At 47.8% G+C, this 14,196-nt stretch overlaps 1 protein-coding gene across 1 annotated transcript; it reads right to left on the reverse strand.

The window, feature by feature from the left end:
• Positions 1 to 1,450: 1,450 nt before the first annotated feature.
• On the reverse strand, positions 1,451 to 14,196 carry polr2a (RNA polymerase II subunit A). Its single transcript, XM_068713299.1, has 29 exons — positions 13,871 to 14,196; positions 12,949 to 13,081; positions 12,697 to 12,833; positions 12,411 to 12,584; positions 12,006 to 12,287; positions 11,695 to 11,856; positions 11,372 to 11,592; positions 11,151 to 11,283; positions 10,921 to 11,045; positions 10,581 to 10,791; positions 10,271 to 10,480; positions 10,012 to 10,180; positions 9,827 to 9,921; positions 9,496 to 9,699; positions 9,177 to 9,399; positions 8,880 to 9,063; positions 8,591 to 8,762; positions 8,391 to 8,496; positions 7,739 to 7,944; positions 7,375 to 7,638; positions 7,072 to 7,279; positions 6,879 to 6,979; positions 6,692 to 6,796; positions 6,386 to 6,568; positions 6,057 to 6,260; positions 5,778 to 5,964; positions 5,555 to 5,668; positions 5,302 to 5,451; positions 1,451 to 5,133 (listed from the first exon to the last, which is right to left on the reverse strand). The coding sequence occupies exons 1-29, from the start codon at positions 13,955 to 13,957 to the stop codon at positions 3,983 to 3,985; spliced, it is 5,901 nt and encodes a 1,966-aa protein (XP_068569400.1). The 5' UTR covers positions 13,958 to 14,196; the 3' UTR covers positions 1,451 to 3,982.

A 14,196-nucleotide genomic window follows, 5' to 3' on the forward strand; every position in this document is an offset into this window, starting at 1 on the left:
CACCCAGTCAACTGGATTACATCGGAGTAAAAGTTTTAAATGAGGTGGAATTAAAATGTAAACAAGAAAATGCGCACACGTTTAAGCAAACAGAAAAATGAATAAATAAGGTAATCAGTAGCCGACAGACCATGTAACTAAATATCAAAACAGTAATCTCTGATCTCTCAGAGAAGCTTTATTTAACCCTTTGAGGAGTCTGATTACCAACTCACGTTGTGCTGAGAGGAGATCCAAAGATAGCACATCATATGTCAGGTAGGACTTTGTGGAAATGTGCATAAAATGAACTCAACTTTATTTATTTATAGAGCACCTGTCATACAAACACGCAGCCAAACGTGCTTCACAGAGTAAACATTATAACAAAATGTATTTATTTTTAAATCTATGAATAAAAGTCAATAGAGTAAAATTAAATAAACACCTGGGTTTCAAATGATGTAAAAAAAAAAAACAGCCTGATTACAGCTTAAAAACTAAAGCACATGACACCAATAATCTAATTAATGGTGCAGCTATGCGTGAATGAGTTTCAGTGTTTCACTCAGTGTAGATATCATACAGCTTCAATGAGGAGCTGGAACAAACGATACATATACGATACTGTCACACAGTGTGACATAAGGCGAGTTAACTATGTGAAAGGGTTATTGATAACATCTGTAAGTGGAGCAGCCTGAGCTACTGTATTGGGCTTTGAGTGACCTCTTCTGGGGAAACGAAGGCATCACAGTGAGCTCTCAGCTTTCACTCTCTCCATCTTGTGGCCAGGCAAGGCAACACAAAGAGGGTTTGTTACCCGCTGGAGAGGAGAGATGGCACAAATAATGGAGATGGAGCTAGAACTAAATATAAAGCTACATTACGACAGGTCACGTGGTTCACTGGCACAGCTGTTTTCCATCAGGACTCATCAAGTGATCGTCTGTTGCCTTGTTAAACTGTCCATCAGAAGAGAAGTATGTTCTCTGGCTATCAGAATGCAAACAAATAGGAGTATTAAGTAAAACTAGCAATACAACACTGCAAACCTACTTAATTGCAAGTAAAAGTCTCTTAAAAGTGCATAAATATTATCAGCGATATTTACTTTAAACTATCAAAAGTAAAAAATGGCCATCATGATGAACTCTGTTCTATGAAGCCATCTTATGTATTATATCATTGCCGTTTAAGCAATGTAAGGATACTAGAACTTTATGATGTATGTTTTTATACAAAATCAAAAAATTGTGTTGAAGTTTGTCAAATATAGGAGTTAAACTGGGTTAAAACATGTTTCCCTCTGGAATGAACTGGGCTATAGTGGCATATAATTGTCTCTAAAGTGTCCTGAAGTACAGAATATACTTAATATACTTCACCCCAATTACAAAAAAGGTAAAGTACACCAGTATTTGTCTCTATATCTTTTAACTATAGTTAAAAAAAAAAGTCAAGACAGATGTGTAGTAAAACTTTTATTCATGTTTTTCCAAGTCAAAAAACAAACAGAACAGAGATACAGAAAGTGAGATAATGAATTGATTTCTATACAGTGGCAATTTCAAGTTACACCTTCCTTTGCCCAGACATGTGAAGTCTTTCCTCAGTTTGAAACCCTGTCTCGCCCTCAGACGCACACTAACTGCACACGCATACACACATTCACACAACCTGGGAGTCCTGATGTCCTGAACTGACTGGACAGCACACAGTTAAGACAACAGGATTTAGATGCAAGCGTGGTGGACAAAACATCACAATGTCTGGGGCTTAGGTCCACCACAATATCTAGAAGTGCATTCACCAAACCTGCTTTATCTCAAAAAAGGCTAGAAGACGCAGTTCTTTCAATTCACGACCAAGTCAGTCATGACAAATCATTTAAACAGTTTCAGAACAAAACCCAAAAGATTACTGGCTGTGTTTCATTTTCCTCAGGACTCCCAGTCAGATCCATACCCCCCCCTATGATTCCCCTCGTCACTGGTACATACACTGGTAGAAAAAAGAAACACTGATTTCAGAAAGAGGATCACTTGTGGATGAAGAGGGAAGAGGGAGGAGACCCAGCTAGTCCGAGAAATTCAAAAACCGCGTCGAAAGATGCAAATGGAACGAGGAGGGAAAGGAAATTAATGTTTCCATCATCATCGTCATCAGGCGTACGGACGGTTCCTTAACACAATCAAACTAGGCGGAGCCGTGTGAGAAAGCACCCATATCCAAAAAGAAAGTTCGCACTAATGTAGTGGGTAAGGATTGTTTTTGTTTTTTTTAACAGAGGCCAAAAGTGCTGTTTCTTTGGACAATCTCTGCCTAAAAGAAATAAAATGTTCAATGCCGTTGAAAAGAAAAAAGGCCAGCAGGAGGACAAATGTTGCCCTCTGGCGTCCCGAGAAGTGAAAACCCCCGAACTCTCCCTTTAACTGAAGCGTCGCCACGACCTGAGGGACAGCATGCGATGTGTTAGTAAAAAAAAAAAAAAAAAAAAGAGCAGTTGCCGTCATGGCAGAAACCTCAAACTGTCGAGAACGGGGGAGAAAAAATAAAAAGCACTCCCCTCCGTCCCCTGCCTCTTCATCCACAGTACACAAACATGAGCCTGCTAACAGGTTTACAGTCACCAGAAGCAAACAAGAGAAAAGCCAAAAACAAAAACAAAATCGTAGTTTTCCTCTATTCATATTCACACAGAATAGTATTTAACTTTCTTTCTTAAATAAATTGAGTAGTCCAAATAAACCTGTGTACACGTCAGCTATCAGAAATGGGAGCGAGATTACCGAGGTGTGGGAGGGATTTGAAAAAAAAAAGAAGATTTAAACCTAAAGCTCGATTAAAATGTATTAACATGTGCTACTCATGCAAACAATGACGGAAGCAGCAACGGCAAAACTAGTGTCCCTCGTCCATGTGTGCCCCGCTTCCTCCTAGAAACAAAATTAAAGACAGAATAATCATTTTATTTTTTGTCATATAAATCTTTAAATTCCCAATGTCAAGGAAAGAATTTTATCTGGAAAAGTTTTTTTTTTTTTTGCTTTTGATGCACACGTCTCCAAATGGTGTAGAACAAGAAGATGCTGGTGGGTGTTTAACGACATCTTTCAGGTTTTGTCTTTGGAGCGTGAAGGCGAAGAGGGGGGGGGGGGGGGGGCGCGATGGTGGCTACATCCACCCGTGTAGTTAATGATGTTCAAGAGGGACATTTATTCTTTCCTGCAAGCCAGTTTCTCTCTCCTATCACGTATGTATTTCTTCTGACCCAACCGCGTATCAAACACCTAAAGCTCCATCTTTGAGCCACGAAACAAACTCCCCCAAACTGTACTTTTACAAAAGCAGCTACGGTCTAACTAGGTGAAATATGCAGTAAACAAAGTCTAAACCTCCTTGATTTTCTTGAGAGCTTATGCTTTAGTGATGAATACAATCCTCTTTTCAAAAGGCTTTTGGCAAAATGTACGCTTTCCACAACTATACACCCGACACTTGGAGAACGAGAGAGAGAGAGAGACTGGATGCAGTACACTATTAAGTTAAAAAGGGACTTTTTCTCCCCGTTACGTGTTCGCCACACCTTCCTCTCCTTTTCATTCATTCCCTCCTGATTTTTCAGTTTCGCCCCGACACCTTGTGTGAAAATTTAAAAAAACTATTTCAAAAGGCAGCCTTTTTTTTTTTTTTTTCCTTCCTTCAGGCAGCAGTCAAGTCTTCCACACAATAGTTTTAACAATTTCTTGTGGTAAAGAGGGGGGGGGGGGTCTGATGGTAAAGACGGGAGCATAACAGAGGTCCCAATGGAGAGATTTCCCCAAAAGAAAAACAATCACAATTAGGACCCCTGTGGCTAGAAGCACCGCCACCTCCAGCTGGTTAAAAGGTGCTGTCCTTCAGGTGTCCACCCACGAGGTGTCGGGGTTCCTTCAAGTGTCCACCGTGAGGTGACGGGTTCCTTCAGCTGCCTCCCCTCCTCCTCCTCCTCCGCGGCTCATCAGTTATTCTCCTCGTCGCTGTCGTCTGGGCTGATGGCCGGGCTGTAGGTGGGGGAGGTGGGGCTGTATCCGGGGGAGGTGGGGCTGTACGTGGAGCCTTTAGGACTAGTGGGCGAGTACGTAGGAGACGTGGGGGAGTACTTGGGAGATGTTGGGGAGTAAGTAGGGGAGGTGGGGGAGTATTTGGGGCTGGTGGGGGTGTATGTGGGCGAGGTGGGGGAGTAGGTAGGGGAGGTGGGGCTGTATTTTGGAGTTGTTGGCGAGTAGGTGGGAGAAGTCGGCGAGTACTTCGGCGATGTCGGCGAGTACTTTGGCGACGTGGGGGAGTACTTGGGAGAGGTGGGGGTGTACTCCGGGGAACTGGGGCTGTATGAGGGGGAAGTCGGGGTGTATTTGGGGGAGGTGGGGGAGTAGGAGGGGGAGCTGGGGCTGTAGGAGGGGGAGCTGGGTGTGTAGGTGGGCGACTGCGGGGTGTAACGCGGACTGGAGGGGGAGTAGGACGGAGAGGTGGGGGAGTACGAGGGAGAAGTGGGGGAGTAGTTGGGGCTGGTCGGGGTGTAATTGGGGGAGGTCGGGGAATAAGAGGGCGATGTAGGGGAGTAGGAAGGAGAGGTGGGGGAGTAGCTGGGCGAGGTGGGCGTGTAGTTCGGCGATGTCGGGCTGTAGCTCGGGCTGGTCGGCGAGTAGGAGGGAGAGGTGGGGGAGTAGGACGGGGAGGTGGGGGAGTAGGAGGGAGAGGTTGGAGAATAAGAGGGGGAGGTGGGGGAGTAGGAAGGCGAGGTGGGCGAGTAGCTGGGCGACGTCGGGCTGTAGCTCGGCGACGTCGGGCTGTAGCTCGGCGAGGTGGGGGAGTAGGACGGGGACGTGGGGGAGTAGGACGGGGAGGTGGGGGAGTAGGAGGGAGACGTCGGGGAGTAAGACGGAGACGTGGGAGAATAGGACGGAGACGTCGGGGAGTAACTGGGCGAGGTGGGCGAGTAGGAGGGAGATGTCGGGCTGTAGTTGGGGCTGGTTGGGGAGTAAGAGGGGGAAGTGGGGGAGTAGGAGGGCGATGTCGGGGAGTAGCCGGGGCTCTGTGGGGTGTAGCCTCCGGGGGAGCGAGGCTCGTAGGCCGGGGAGGTGGGGGAGTAGTTAGGTGACATGGCTCCACCTAAGGAGAAAACGGGTGGAGAAAATGCTTACTTTAAGTTCAACAGAACAAAAAAAGAACTTAAATATCTGTTCAATAGTTCTGTTTTTCTTCCTTACATAATCTAAATACTGTGTATTATGGAATTCTTTTCATATTTTAGGTCATTAATAAGCTATTTTGTCTAACCTGGAGATGGGATGTACGGGCTGGCCGGTCCTGGAGATCCTGGGGACCCGGGAGTGGGAGACCAGGCCGGGGAATATCCCGGAGAGAAGCCACTAGCGTCAGACGCTGCACTGGGAGAGAAGCCGGCTGCTCCAGGGGTCATGCCGCTTCCTGGAGGAAAAACACAAACGGACAAAACTCAGTCAAGGAAACCTCCCACCCCTCACCCCCCCCAAAAAAAAGAGGAGCCGAAGCAACCTGAGCAAACACTCACCGACACTGGGAGACCAGGCGCCGTAGGCCGGTGTCGCTCCGGTGTTCCACGGGGTCATGGCAGGAGACATGCCACTCATGGGACTCGGCACCGTGCCAAAGAACATTCCAGTGGCTGCAAATAGGACGGGTACAGAACATAAGTATCACAGCTCGTACACTACATCTACAACAGACACAATTCTGGATTATATCCAACAAACAGTCCCGTCCCCCCCACTCACGTCCAGCCACGCTGATCCCGGGAATGTTCGTAGGGATCTCCATGCCGTATTTACACTTCTCAGCGTCCAACAGCAGGTCGAAGCATCCTGTACCGGCCGGGGCGAGCTGGCCGAGCATGATGTTCTCCGACACACCCTTCATGGGGTCACTCTCAGCGTGGGAGGACGCCTCCATCAACACATCCACCTGGAGGAGGAAAATGTTGAATAGTTATTAAAATTGTCCTTTTTTTTCTTCTTTACTACCGGCAGTAGTTGCGTGAAGTCTCGTTCTCTCACCGTCTCCTCAAAGGAACACTTCATGAGCGGCCCCGTGTCTTGACGGTTGATGCCGTGACGTGTGATGGCCATCAGGTGACCGCGGCTGGTCATGGTGTCGCAGAGCAAAGACAAGTGGCGGTAGTTGACGTAGGAGCCGTCAAAGGAGATGACGTGGTACAACTCCCTCTCCAGAGCCTTTCGCACGGCCTCAATGCCCAAGACCTACATGAGACGGAGAGAGAGAGGGAGAGAGAGAGAGAGGGAGAGGGAGAGGGAGAAGGTAAATATTTGTCTTGATCCGCTGTGATTGTACAGCTGAGACGGAGCTACGAATTGCGCTTTCGTACCGTGAAGATCTCCACAATGTCGTTGGAGGTGGTCCTGACGGGGTCGACGTCCTTCTCGCTGAGGACCCTCATGAGGCTCACGCCGTCCGTCTCGAGGATCCACTCCTGCAGGGCCTTGAACTCGCCCTCCTCCGTGATGATGATCTTCTTCTTGTTGTCAGTCTGGGGCAAGTGCATGTACACCTGGGGGAGAAGAGTGTGACCGTTGACTTATAGCCACAGACGGGTATCTCTCTGTTGTTACTGCTGACAGCTTTGTGGGAGAAAACTACTGGGGGTGAATACTAATGTTAGTGCGTCCGTTACCTTGCTGATCTGCTCAATGCCTTGCAGGGTCATGTCTGTCAGCATGTTGGACTCGATGCACCTCAAGAACACATCGTCATCCATTTTGTCCACCACCTCCTCGTCCTAGAAGAAGAACACACAGATATTAATGATTTAATATTGAAACTGACTAGAGGGCGATACTGAATGCAATATTGATGCTCACCTCTTGGAACTTATTCTCATCGCTGTTCATGATTCTGATTCGCAGAACCAGCTTCTCGGCATTGTCGTCATTGAAAATACAGTTTAGATCGTCTCCGAAACCTTGCAGGGAAAAACAAACAAAGTGTCATCGAGGAAAACCACCTCCTTCCCGTTAAAAACCACAGACTGCTGAATATGTGCGCGCGGCCCACCTGCGTTGATCTTCTCCGCGATCTGCTCCATAGTCAGCTTGCGGTCGGTCATGTGCTTGCGGTCGAGCTCGATGCGCAGCAGCCAGGGAGAGATGCGCGTCACGTCGAAGTCGGGCATCTCGTAGTAGACGTTCACCCACTCCTGGTCCTCGGCCACCACCGTGTTTTGGGGGTTGGGGTCGTAGTAGATGGCGGTGTTGGCCGTCACCTAAAGTGAGAAGGCAGACGTTTAGTTGCCGCCGAAATCGTTTTTTTGGCGAGGCGAGAAGGGTCGCGGACGACCGACAGCTTTCCCTCTCACACCTTTCGCAGTGTGGTGTGCTCCAGTCGACAGAGGATGTCCTTGGCCCGCTCGGCGTCGCGGGCTGCCTGACCCAGCAGGAACACCGTCAGCGAGGGTGTTTTGGGCCTCTTGGAGATGTTGATCAACTCCTTTAGACGAGGCACGCCGAGTGTTACGTTCTTGGCCGACACGCCGGCGTAGTGGAAAGTGTTCAGGGTCATCTGGGTGGCCGGCTCTCCCAGAGACTGAGCGGCCAGAGCGCCGACCATTTCACCCGGGTGAGCCTGAGGACGGAGGAAAGCATGAGATTGAAGAGAAGTCGTGTCCCCCCCCCCCCCCAATCGCTAAAAGGGTTTGGTCGCGATCTGAATATGCTGAACTTACGATAGAGTGGTTGAATTTGGTCTCAATCTCTCCCAGCAGCCAGTCGTAAGCCTCTGTGGAGAGGCGGAACTCCTCGGTCATGCGTTTGGAGCAGAGCGTGGAGCGCAGGTGGATGTTGAAGAGCAGAGTGGCGTTCTGCTGGGCCTGTCTACTCAGCGGGTCGTCACCATTCACAATCACCAGCTTCTTGCTCAGATCCTGCAGACCTGGAGATTGCAAAGATAAGACATTTTTTTTCCCCATTCTTGTGTCGCTGATGCATCGCGTCCCGTATTGACATTTATGAGGCTTTCTGGTGTAGTTTTGTTTCGTCTAAAAATTCTATAAAATTACTACTGCGATGCTGTAAGAGATCTTTTTCTCTCTCTGGCTAAGAGAGAGACCAGGACTTGAACTGCTCTACTTGTTATGTAACGCGCAGGGATTCACCAGACGGCTTTGACATGGCTTTAAGGGGTCACCTGAGGTCAGGCCACGGCCTACTAGTTCTAATTCTACAGCAAGTAGAATTAGATGGTTCACAAAATCCTAACTAAATATAAGAAGGAACTGTCTGAGCAGCAGTTAACAGATCCGTCTACAGAGGACAAATACACAGAGCGGTGATGTATCATTCGTAAAGGTTGATGAGGTTTGTTATTTTTGAGCTTACCCTCGACCACCCTTAGAGGATTGAGGTCTGTCGGGGTTCGAGTGTTGATTCGGAAGATCTTCTGAGCGTTCCAGATCATTCTGGCCAGGTTGCATGGCAGCACCACCTGCAGGCGTAGGGGAAACATTGCAGTATGTGAATATTTTTCATTTCACGTGGCAGCCCAAGAGACTACTAAAAGAGCAGATGTGAGCACCCACCTTACTGTCCCCGGTGGGGAAAATGGCTCGAAGGACCTCTCTGTCCTCCTTCATCTTGTCAAACTCCCTCTCCAGCGAGCCCTGCACATGGGCATTGGTCAATACGTCTTTCACTACGTCTTCCTGCAGCATCCGCCTCAGCGCTCGCTCATTGGTGCAATCAAACCTAAACCTAGACGGATTAGACAAGACGAGAAAAGAGTGAAGATCATGCACATGGTTAAGTAAATGTTTGCTGTAACATTTGGGACTTTGGGAATAAAACTGAGTGTATGGACGTGTGACTTACTTCTTTTCGAAGGCCTTGTGCGAGGGTTTGAGTGTTGCCACGTTTTGGAACTCAACGTTCTCTCCCGCCAGGCCGTCCTCGCCGTACCGCAACTGAACCACCTGGTTGATGGAGTTACGCACCGTGCCGTCGTACTTCACCATCACCGACTCCATAGACTTGATGAGACGACGCTGGATGTAACCTGGTGAGTTAGGAACGGATTCACCACGTTAAAAAACCCCACCCGTGTGCATTTATGAACCATAACTCGACCCGTGTCTTCCTGCGCTCTCCCACCCAGCTGCCTGGACTCACCAGTCTCGGCAGTCTTGACGGCCGTGTCGATCAGACCCTCTCTGCCTCCCATGGCGTGGAAGAAGAACTCTGTGGGAGTCAGGCCGGCCAGGTAGGAGTTCTCCACAAAGCCTCTGCTCTCAGGACCGTAATCATCCTTGATGAAGTGAGGCAGCGTGCGGTGTTTGAAGCCAAAGGGGATTCGTTTACCCTCCACGTTCTGCTGCCCCACCACGGCAATAACCTGAACACGGAGGTAAGATGAGCGGTGAGGCGATGTACAATACAAGCTATGATTCATCTATAATGAGGTTAACGACAGTTGGATGGATTCCTTTACCTGCGAGATGTTAATCTTTGATCCCTTAGAGCCAGCCACCACCATGGACTTGAAGTTGTTGTACTCAGAGAGAGACTTCTGGGCTGAGGATCCCGTCTTGTCACGAGCATCGTTGAGGATTCGATTCACCTGGTTCTCAAAGGTCTGCCTCAGCGTGTTACCGGGGGTCGGCTCCAGCTCGTTGTTGTGAGCTTTCTCGATGACCTGGCAAAAAAAAAAAAAAAAAAAAGCGGAACGGAAATATGTAAACTTCTCTAAAAACAGGCAGAACTATGTTGCAATAACCCCATTTTAGTAATTCTGTGGGGTTTTAGAGATGTGTTGCGCTTACTTCTATCACATCCTGTTTGGCCTTCTTGATGGTGTTCTGGATGTCAAGGTAGGTCTTTGCATCAGCAATAGAGTCACCAATACCAATGGAATGACCTGAGGCAAATATATCAAGAGTAAACTCATAAATATTAAGACAAAACAAAAGGCAAAGATTAAAACGGGTGTTTCGGTATGTTCACTCACCCTCGATGAGCAGCCAGTTGTTGACCACCGTCTGAATGTTGGAGTAGAAGAGTCTGGTGATGTCGTGGCCCATCTCCAGGTAGGAGATGTGGACGAGGGAGCCGGCTGAGGTTCCCAGAGATTTCTTACACAGGATTCCCATGATCAGCTCGCCGTTCTCCACTATGACCTGCGTGTGACACGAGTTGAACGTAGGGTCACTTGCATTGTCATTCATTGCCATTGTCGAATCCCCACACGATTAATCAGGGACTTGTACCTTGGTGTCCCCGGGCGAGATGTGCTTGTAAGGGCCGCTGTCTTCCTCGTCGGGATGCGTGCTGTGTGTGCGGATCACGTTGATGTGTCCCGGAATGATTAGGCTGAAGATCTGCTTGCCCGTCCACAGAGGACGGGGCTTGAGGATGGCCGGCTGAGGCACTTTCCCGTCCCAGGTGGAGAGGAACATGAGGAGGTTCATCACTTCCCCCTGTAGTAGAGAAAGGCACAGCGTTAAGACCCTTTACAACCAGAAGAAAACAGCGGCTGGTGATCCCCCCCCCCCCCCCCCCCTCGTCACAATCCCTTACCCTCTCTAAGAAGACATCTCGTTTGGTGAACTTGCGGACGGCCGTGAGGGTGTCCTGCACGATACCCATGACGGGCCTGTTGGACTGGGGTGTGACGATCATACGCGGCACCATGGCCAGCTCCTGGATCTCTGCCCTCGTCTCCAGGGACTGAGGCAGGTGGAGGTTCATCTCATCCCCGTCAAAGTCGGCGTTGTATGGAGTGGTGACACTGAAGGAAGACCAGAGGATGAGATGTTAGAACTGCGTCACCACATAGGAATATTTAGACCAAATTAATATGCCAAAAATCACCATTAAGTAATTATAAAAGCCAGCTGTGTGTGTCTTGATTTGGTACCTGAGGTTGAGTCGGAACGTGGACCACGGCAGAATCCGCACCCTGTGCCCCATCATGGACATTTTATGTAGTGTAGGTTGTCTGTTGAAGATGATGATGTCGCCATCACACATGTGTCTCTCCACCTAAACACAGAGTTTAAGTTAGTATAAAATATATATTTCAAATCATCATCTGACAAAAGATAGTTTTAGTGGTTCTGGAGCTGCGTGGAAGTATTTCAGTCTTGCCTTGTAGCCAATCTGCAGGTGAAGATCACTTGGTTTCGGGTGGAATCGCAGGTCAATTCTGTCTCCGTTGTCCCGGATGATGTATTTGGCTCCTGGGTACTGGCTGTTGCCTCTTCGCACCAGCTCTTGTAATCTAAGATCGTCGTCAGAATCAATTAGCTGACATCAAATTTCACGAGGAATAGAAATAGGTTTTCCCACATTAAGTTGAATCAGCTGACCTGTCAATGTTAAAGGGTGTGACTATTTCCGGGAAGGTCATGTTGGCCGCTATGGATCGTGGTACGCCCACTTGGTCGATCTGCAGGTTGGGGTCGGGGGTGATGACCGTTCGCGCAGAGAAGTCCACACGCTTGCCCATGAGGTTGCCTCGGACTCGCCCCTCCTTCCCCTTTAGACGCTGTTTTAGGGATTTGAGAGGGCGGCCGGACTTTTGCATTGCCTGTGAAAGGAAAAATTAATTGTTATTTAGGTACTCAATTGAATCTTGCACTGGGTATTAATCTAACTCTACATTTAAGGCAACAAGGAAGTGAATACACACCCTTGGCAGGCCTGGCAATTCGTTGTCCACCATGGTGGCTACATGGAACTGGAGCAGTTTGACATCTTCAGCTATGACGTGAGCGGCAGCGCCACTCTGCTCGTTTCTTCTCAGCTGGTTGTTGATTTTGACGATGTCAGCCAGCTTGTGGGTCAAATCATCCTTTGAAAACAGAGTTAATTGGTGATTTGTTGTTATTTTCATCATCGTCGTCAAGTATAGATCTCATTATTACACATCTTAGAAACGTGTAGGAACAAAACATGCAGTGTAACAACAACAAAAAACAGCCTGGGGTCAGATTAGTTTACCTGGTTGCGAGCAGAGCCCTGCATAACTACAGCAGGCCGGACAGCCAGCGGCGGCACAGGCAACACAGTTACAATCATCCATTCTGGTCGGGCAAACTTGGGGTCCATGCCCAAGATGACGTCCTCTTCGTCCGAGATGCGCTTGAAGATCTCGTGCACGCGCTCGGGGCTCAGCAGGATCTTCTTCTCCTGCGAATCCTCATTCACGTGCTTCCACTCGGCATACAGCTCCAGGCCAGAGCGTCTGATGCGCGGCTGGTAGCGCCCGCAGCCACCGTGGCCCTGTGTGAGTCACATCGTGGGGAGCGAAGGAAAGAGTGAGTGAAAGAAAATAAGCTGGGCCAGCGCTGTGAATGTTGAGAGCCAAAATGCCCGTCAACTGGGACAAAAAAAAAAAAAGACTACCTTCTCCTTGCTGATGTCCTCTTCGGTCTCCTGCTGTTCCATTCCAAACTTGTTGTCCATCTCCTCTCCTCCTTCACAGATGTTTTTTCCTTTGCACAGCTCGTACACATGTGTCAAGCGTTTCCTGGGCTGCCCTTTAGATTTTATAAGGATGTCTTTGATCTTTGGATTGTTCTGCAGGTAACAGCAATGGGACCAAGTTCAACATCACAATAAAAGCCAGAAACAAGACTGAAATTATGCTTTTATGATAAAAAATATCGGTGGATTATTATCCTGTACTCACCGAATCCACTAATAGCTTCGAGCAAAAGAAACAGACGCATCGAAGAACCTTCATGATCTTGTTTACGAAGCCGACGTGAAAAACTGGCTTTGCCAACTCTATGTGCCCAAAGTGGCCGGGGCATTCCGTCATGTTGCCTGAGGGGAAAAAAAAAAAAAAAACGGTTTATATCATCGAGTAATGCAGATAAGGGACAGCAGCCAACTGATCGATTATATATATTCAGCATGAAACGCTAACACAACGTTATACCTGCACATGTCTGACATCTTCCAGTCCGTTCTATGACCCCTTGTCTTGGGTCCATAAGGCCACCAAGTTTAGGACGTCCACCTTCTGTTGTTTCGGGGTACTTGATTCCCCCTTCAGTAACCGACATCCGTTTCTGGGGAGAAAGACATAATTCATGTGTAAATATAACCACACACACACACACACAATGATCGGCAGCTAATCATCTACCATCCTGTGCATGTGTCAATCACAAATATTATTTTTTGACAAGCATTCTTATTCAGATCTAAATGTACATAAACAGTTTATATAAACCATAATCAAATATTCAGTGCTAAACAATAATTCAATGAACGGATGTAAAAAAACAATGTAGCAGAACGATAGCTGAGTTTGGCTAAAATAAAGTTCCGTAAACCTCAACTTTCATATGAAACGGTATGCTTAATTACATAATATAATATTCTAACCTACTAAAGATCCATTACTGAGTTAAAGAAAACATGCATATCGGACTTTGTTTAGGTACCCTTTTATTAATTGATTGTGTGAATAAACCAATGCGACGAGTTTGTAATAAACCAAGCGAGCTATGTCCATGACGAAAAGCCATAAATTAAGCAAACATTTTAATTACCGATGGGCCTACCAGGTACATTGTACAAATAAAATGGGGGTTTAATTCATGTGATAGCATGGATCCGTTTTTGAGAATGTTGTGCTTAGTTTTTCAAACTTCCTGCAACATGCTAGTTAGCACGAGCTCCACCAGCTTGACACAGCTAGTTAGCTAGGCTAGGCTAACAGCGAGCATTTACCGTTGTAAACAGAACCATGTCTTATGCCACAAACGTTAAGCTACAAGAATAATCAAGACACTGTATACGTGATGTGTGATCTGTCCGGTAAATTAATAAAATACCCCAAAAAGAAAACCTACAAGCTCATCTGGGCTGATGATGCCGAATTGAACTCTCTTGATCGTGCGCAATGGGCATGCGCTGTCGCCGGAGGGCGGTCCGTGCATCCTGTGTATTCAAAGAGACGCGTCCTTCCTCGGCACGCCGCTTTGTGAGCAGGAACAGCCTTTAAATTGCCACCACGACTCTGGTCAGTCCGCCAACGGTGACCGGAAAGTCTCCGAAGGCGATATCCCAGGGACCTCTGCTGTCGTTAGCCTTTATAACCAAGTTACTACTGTTTAGGTCCTAAGTATGATGGCTACCGACTGTTCCCTTCCCTTTTTTGATTTACCCTCTGGAGCGC

Source organism: Cebidichthys violaceus, unplaced genomic scaffold (genome assembly GCF_023349555.1).
Source record: "Cebidichthys violaceus isolate CVI_PGR_0920_01 unplaced genomic scaffold, fCebVio1.0.p SCAF_19, whole genome shotgun sequence".
Classification (NCBI taxonomy): Eukaryota; Metazoa; Chordata; class Actinopteri; order Perciformes; family Stichaeidae; genus Cebidichthys; species Cebidichthys violaceus.

What these genes read in the sequence shown, in the direction of transcription:
- polr2a (XM_068713299.1), bottom strand. Translation starts at nt 13,957, where the DNA reads ATGCACGGACCGCCCTCCGGCGACAGCGCATGCCCATTGCGCACGATC. An exon ending in CACAAGGCCTTCGAAAAGAA is followed by an intron (nt 8,763 to 8,879) that starts GTAAGTCACACG and finishes TAATCCGTCTAG; the next exon opens with GTTTAGGTTTGATTGCACCA. An exon ending in CGCCTGGTCTCCCAGTGTCG is followed by an intron (nt 5,452 to 5,554) that starts GTGAGTGTTTGC and finishes TTTTTCCTCCAG; the next exon opens with GAAGCGGCATGACCCCTGGA.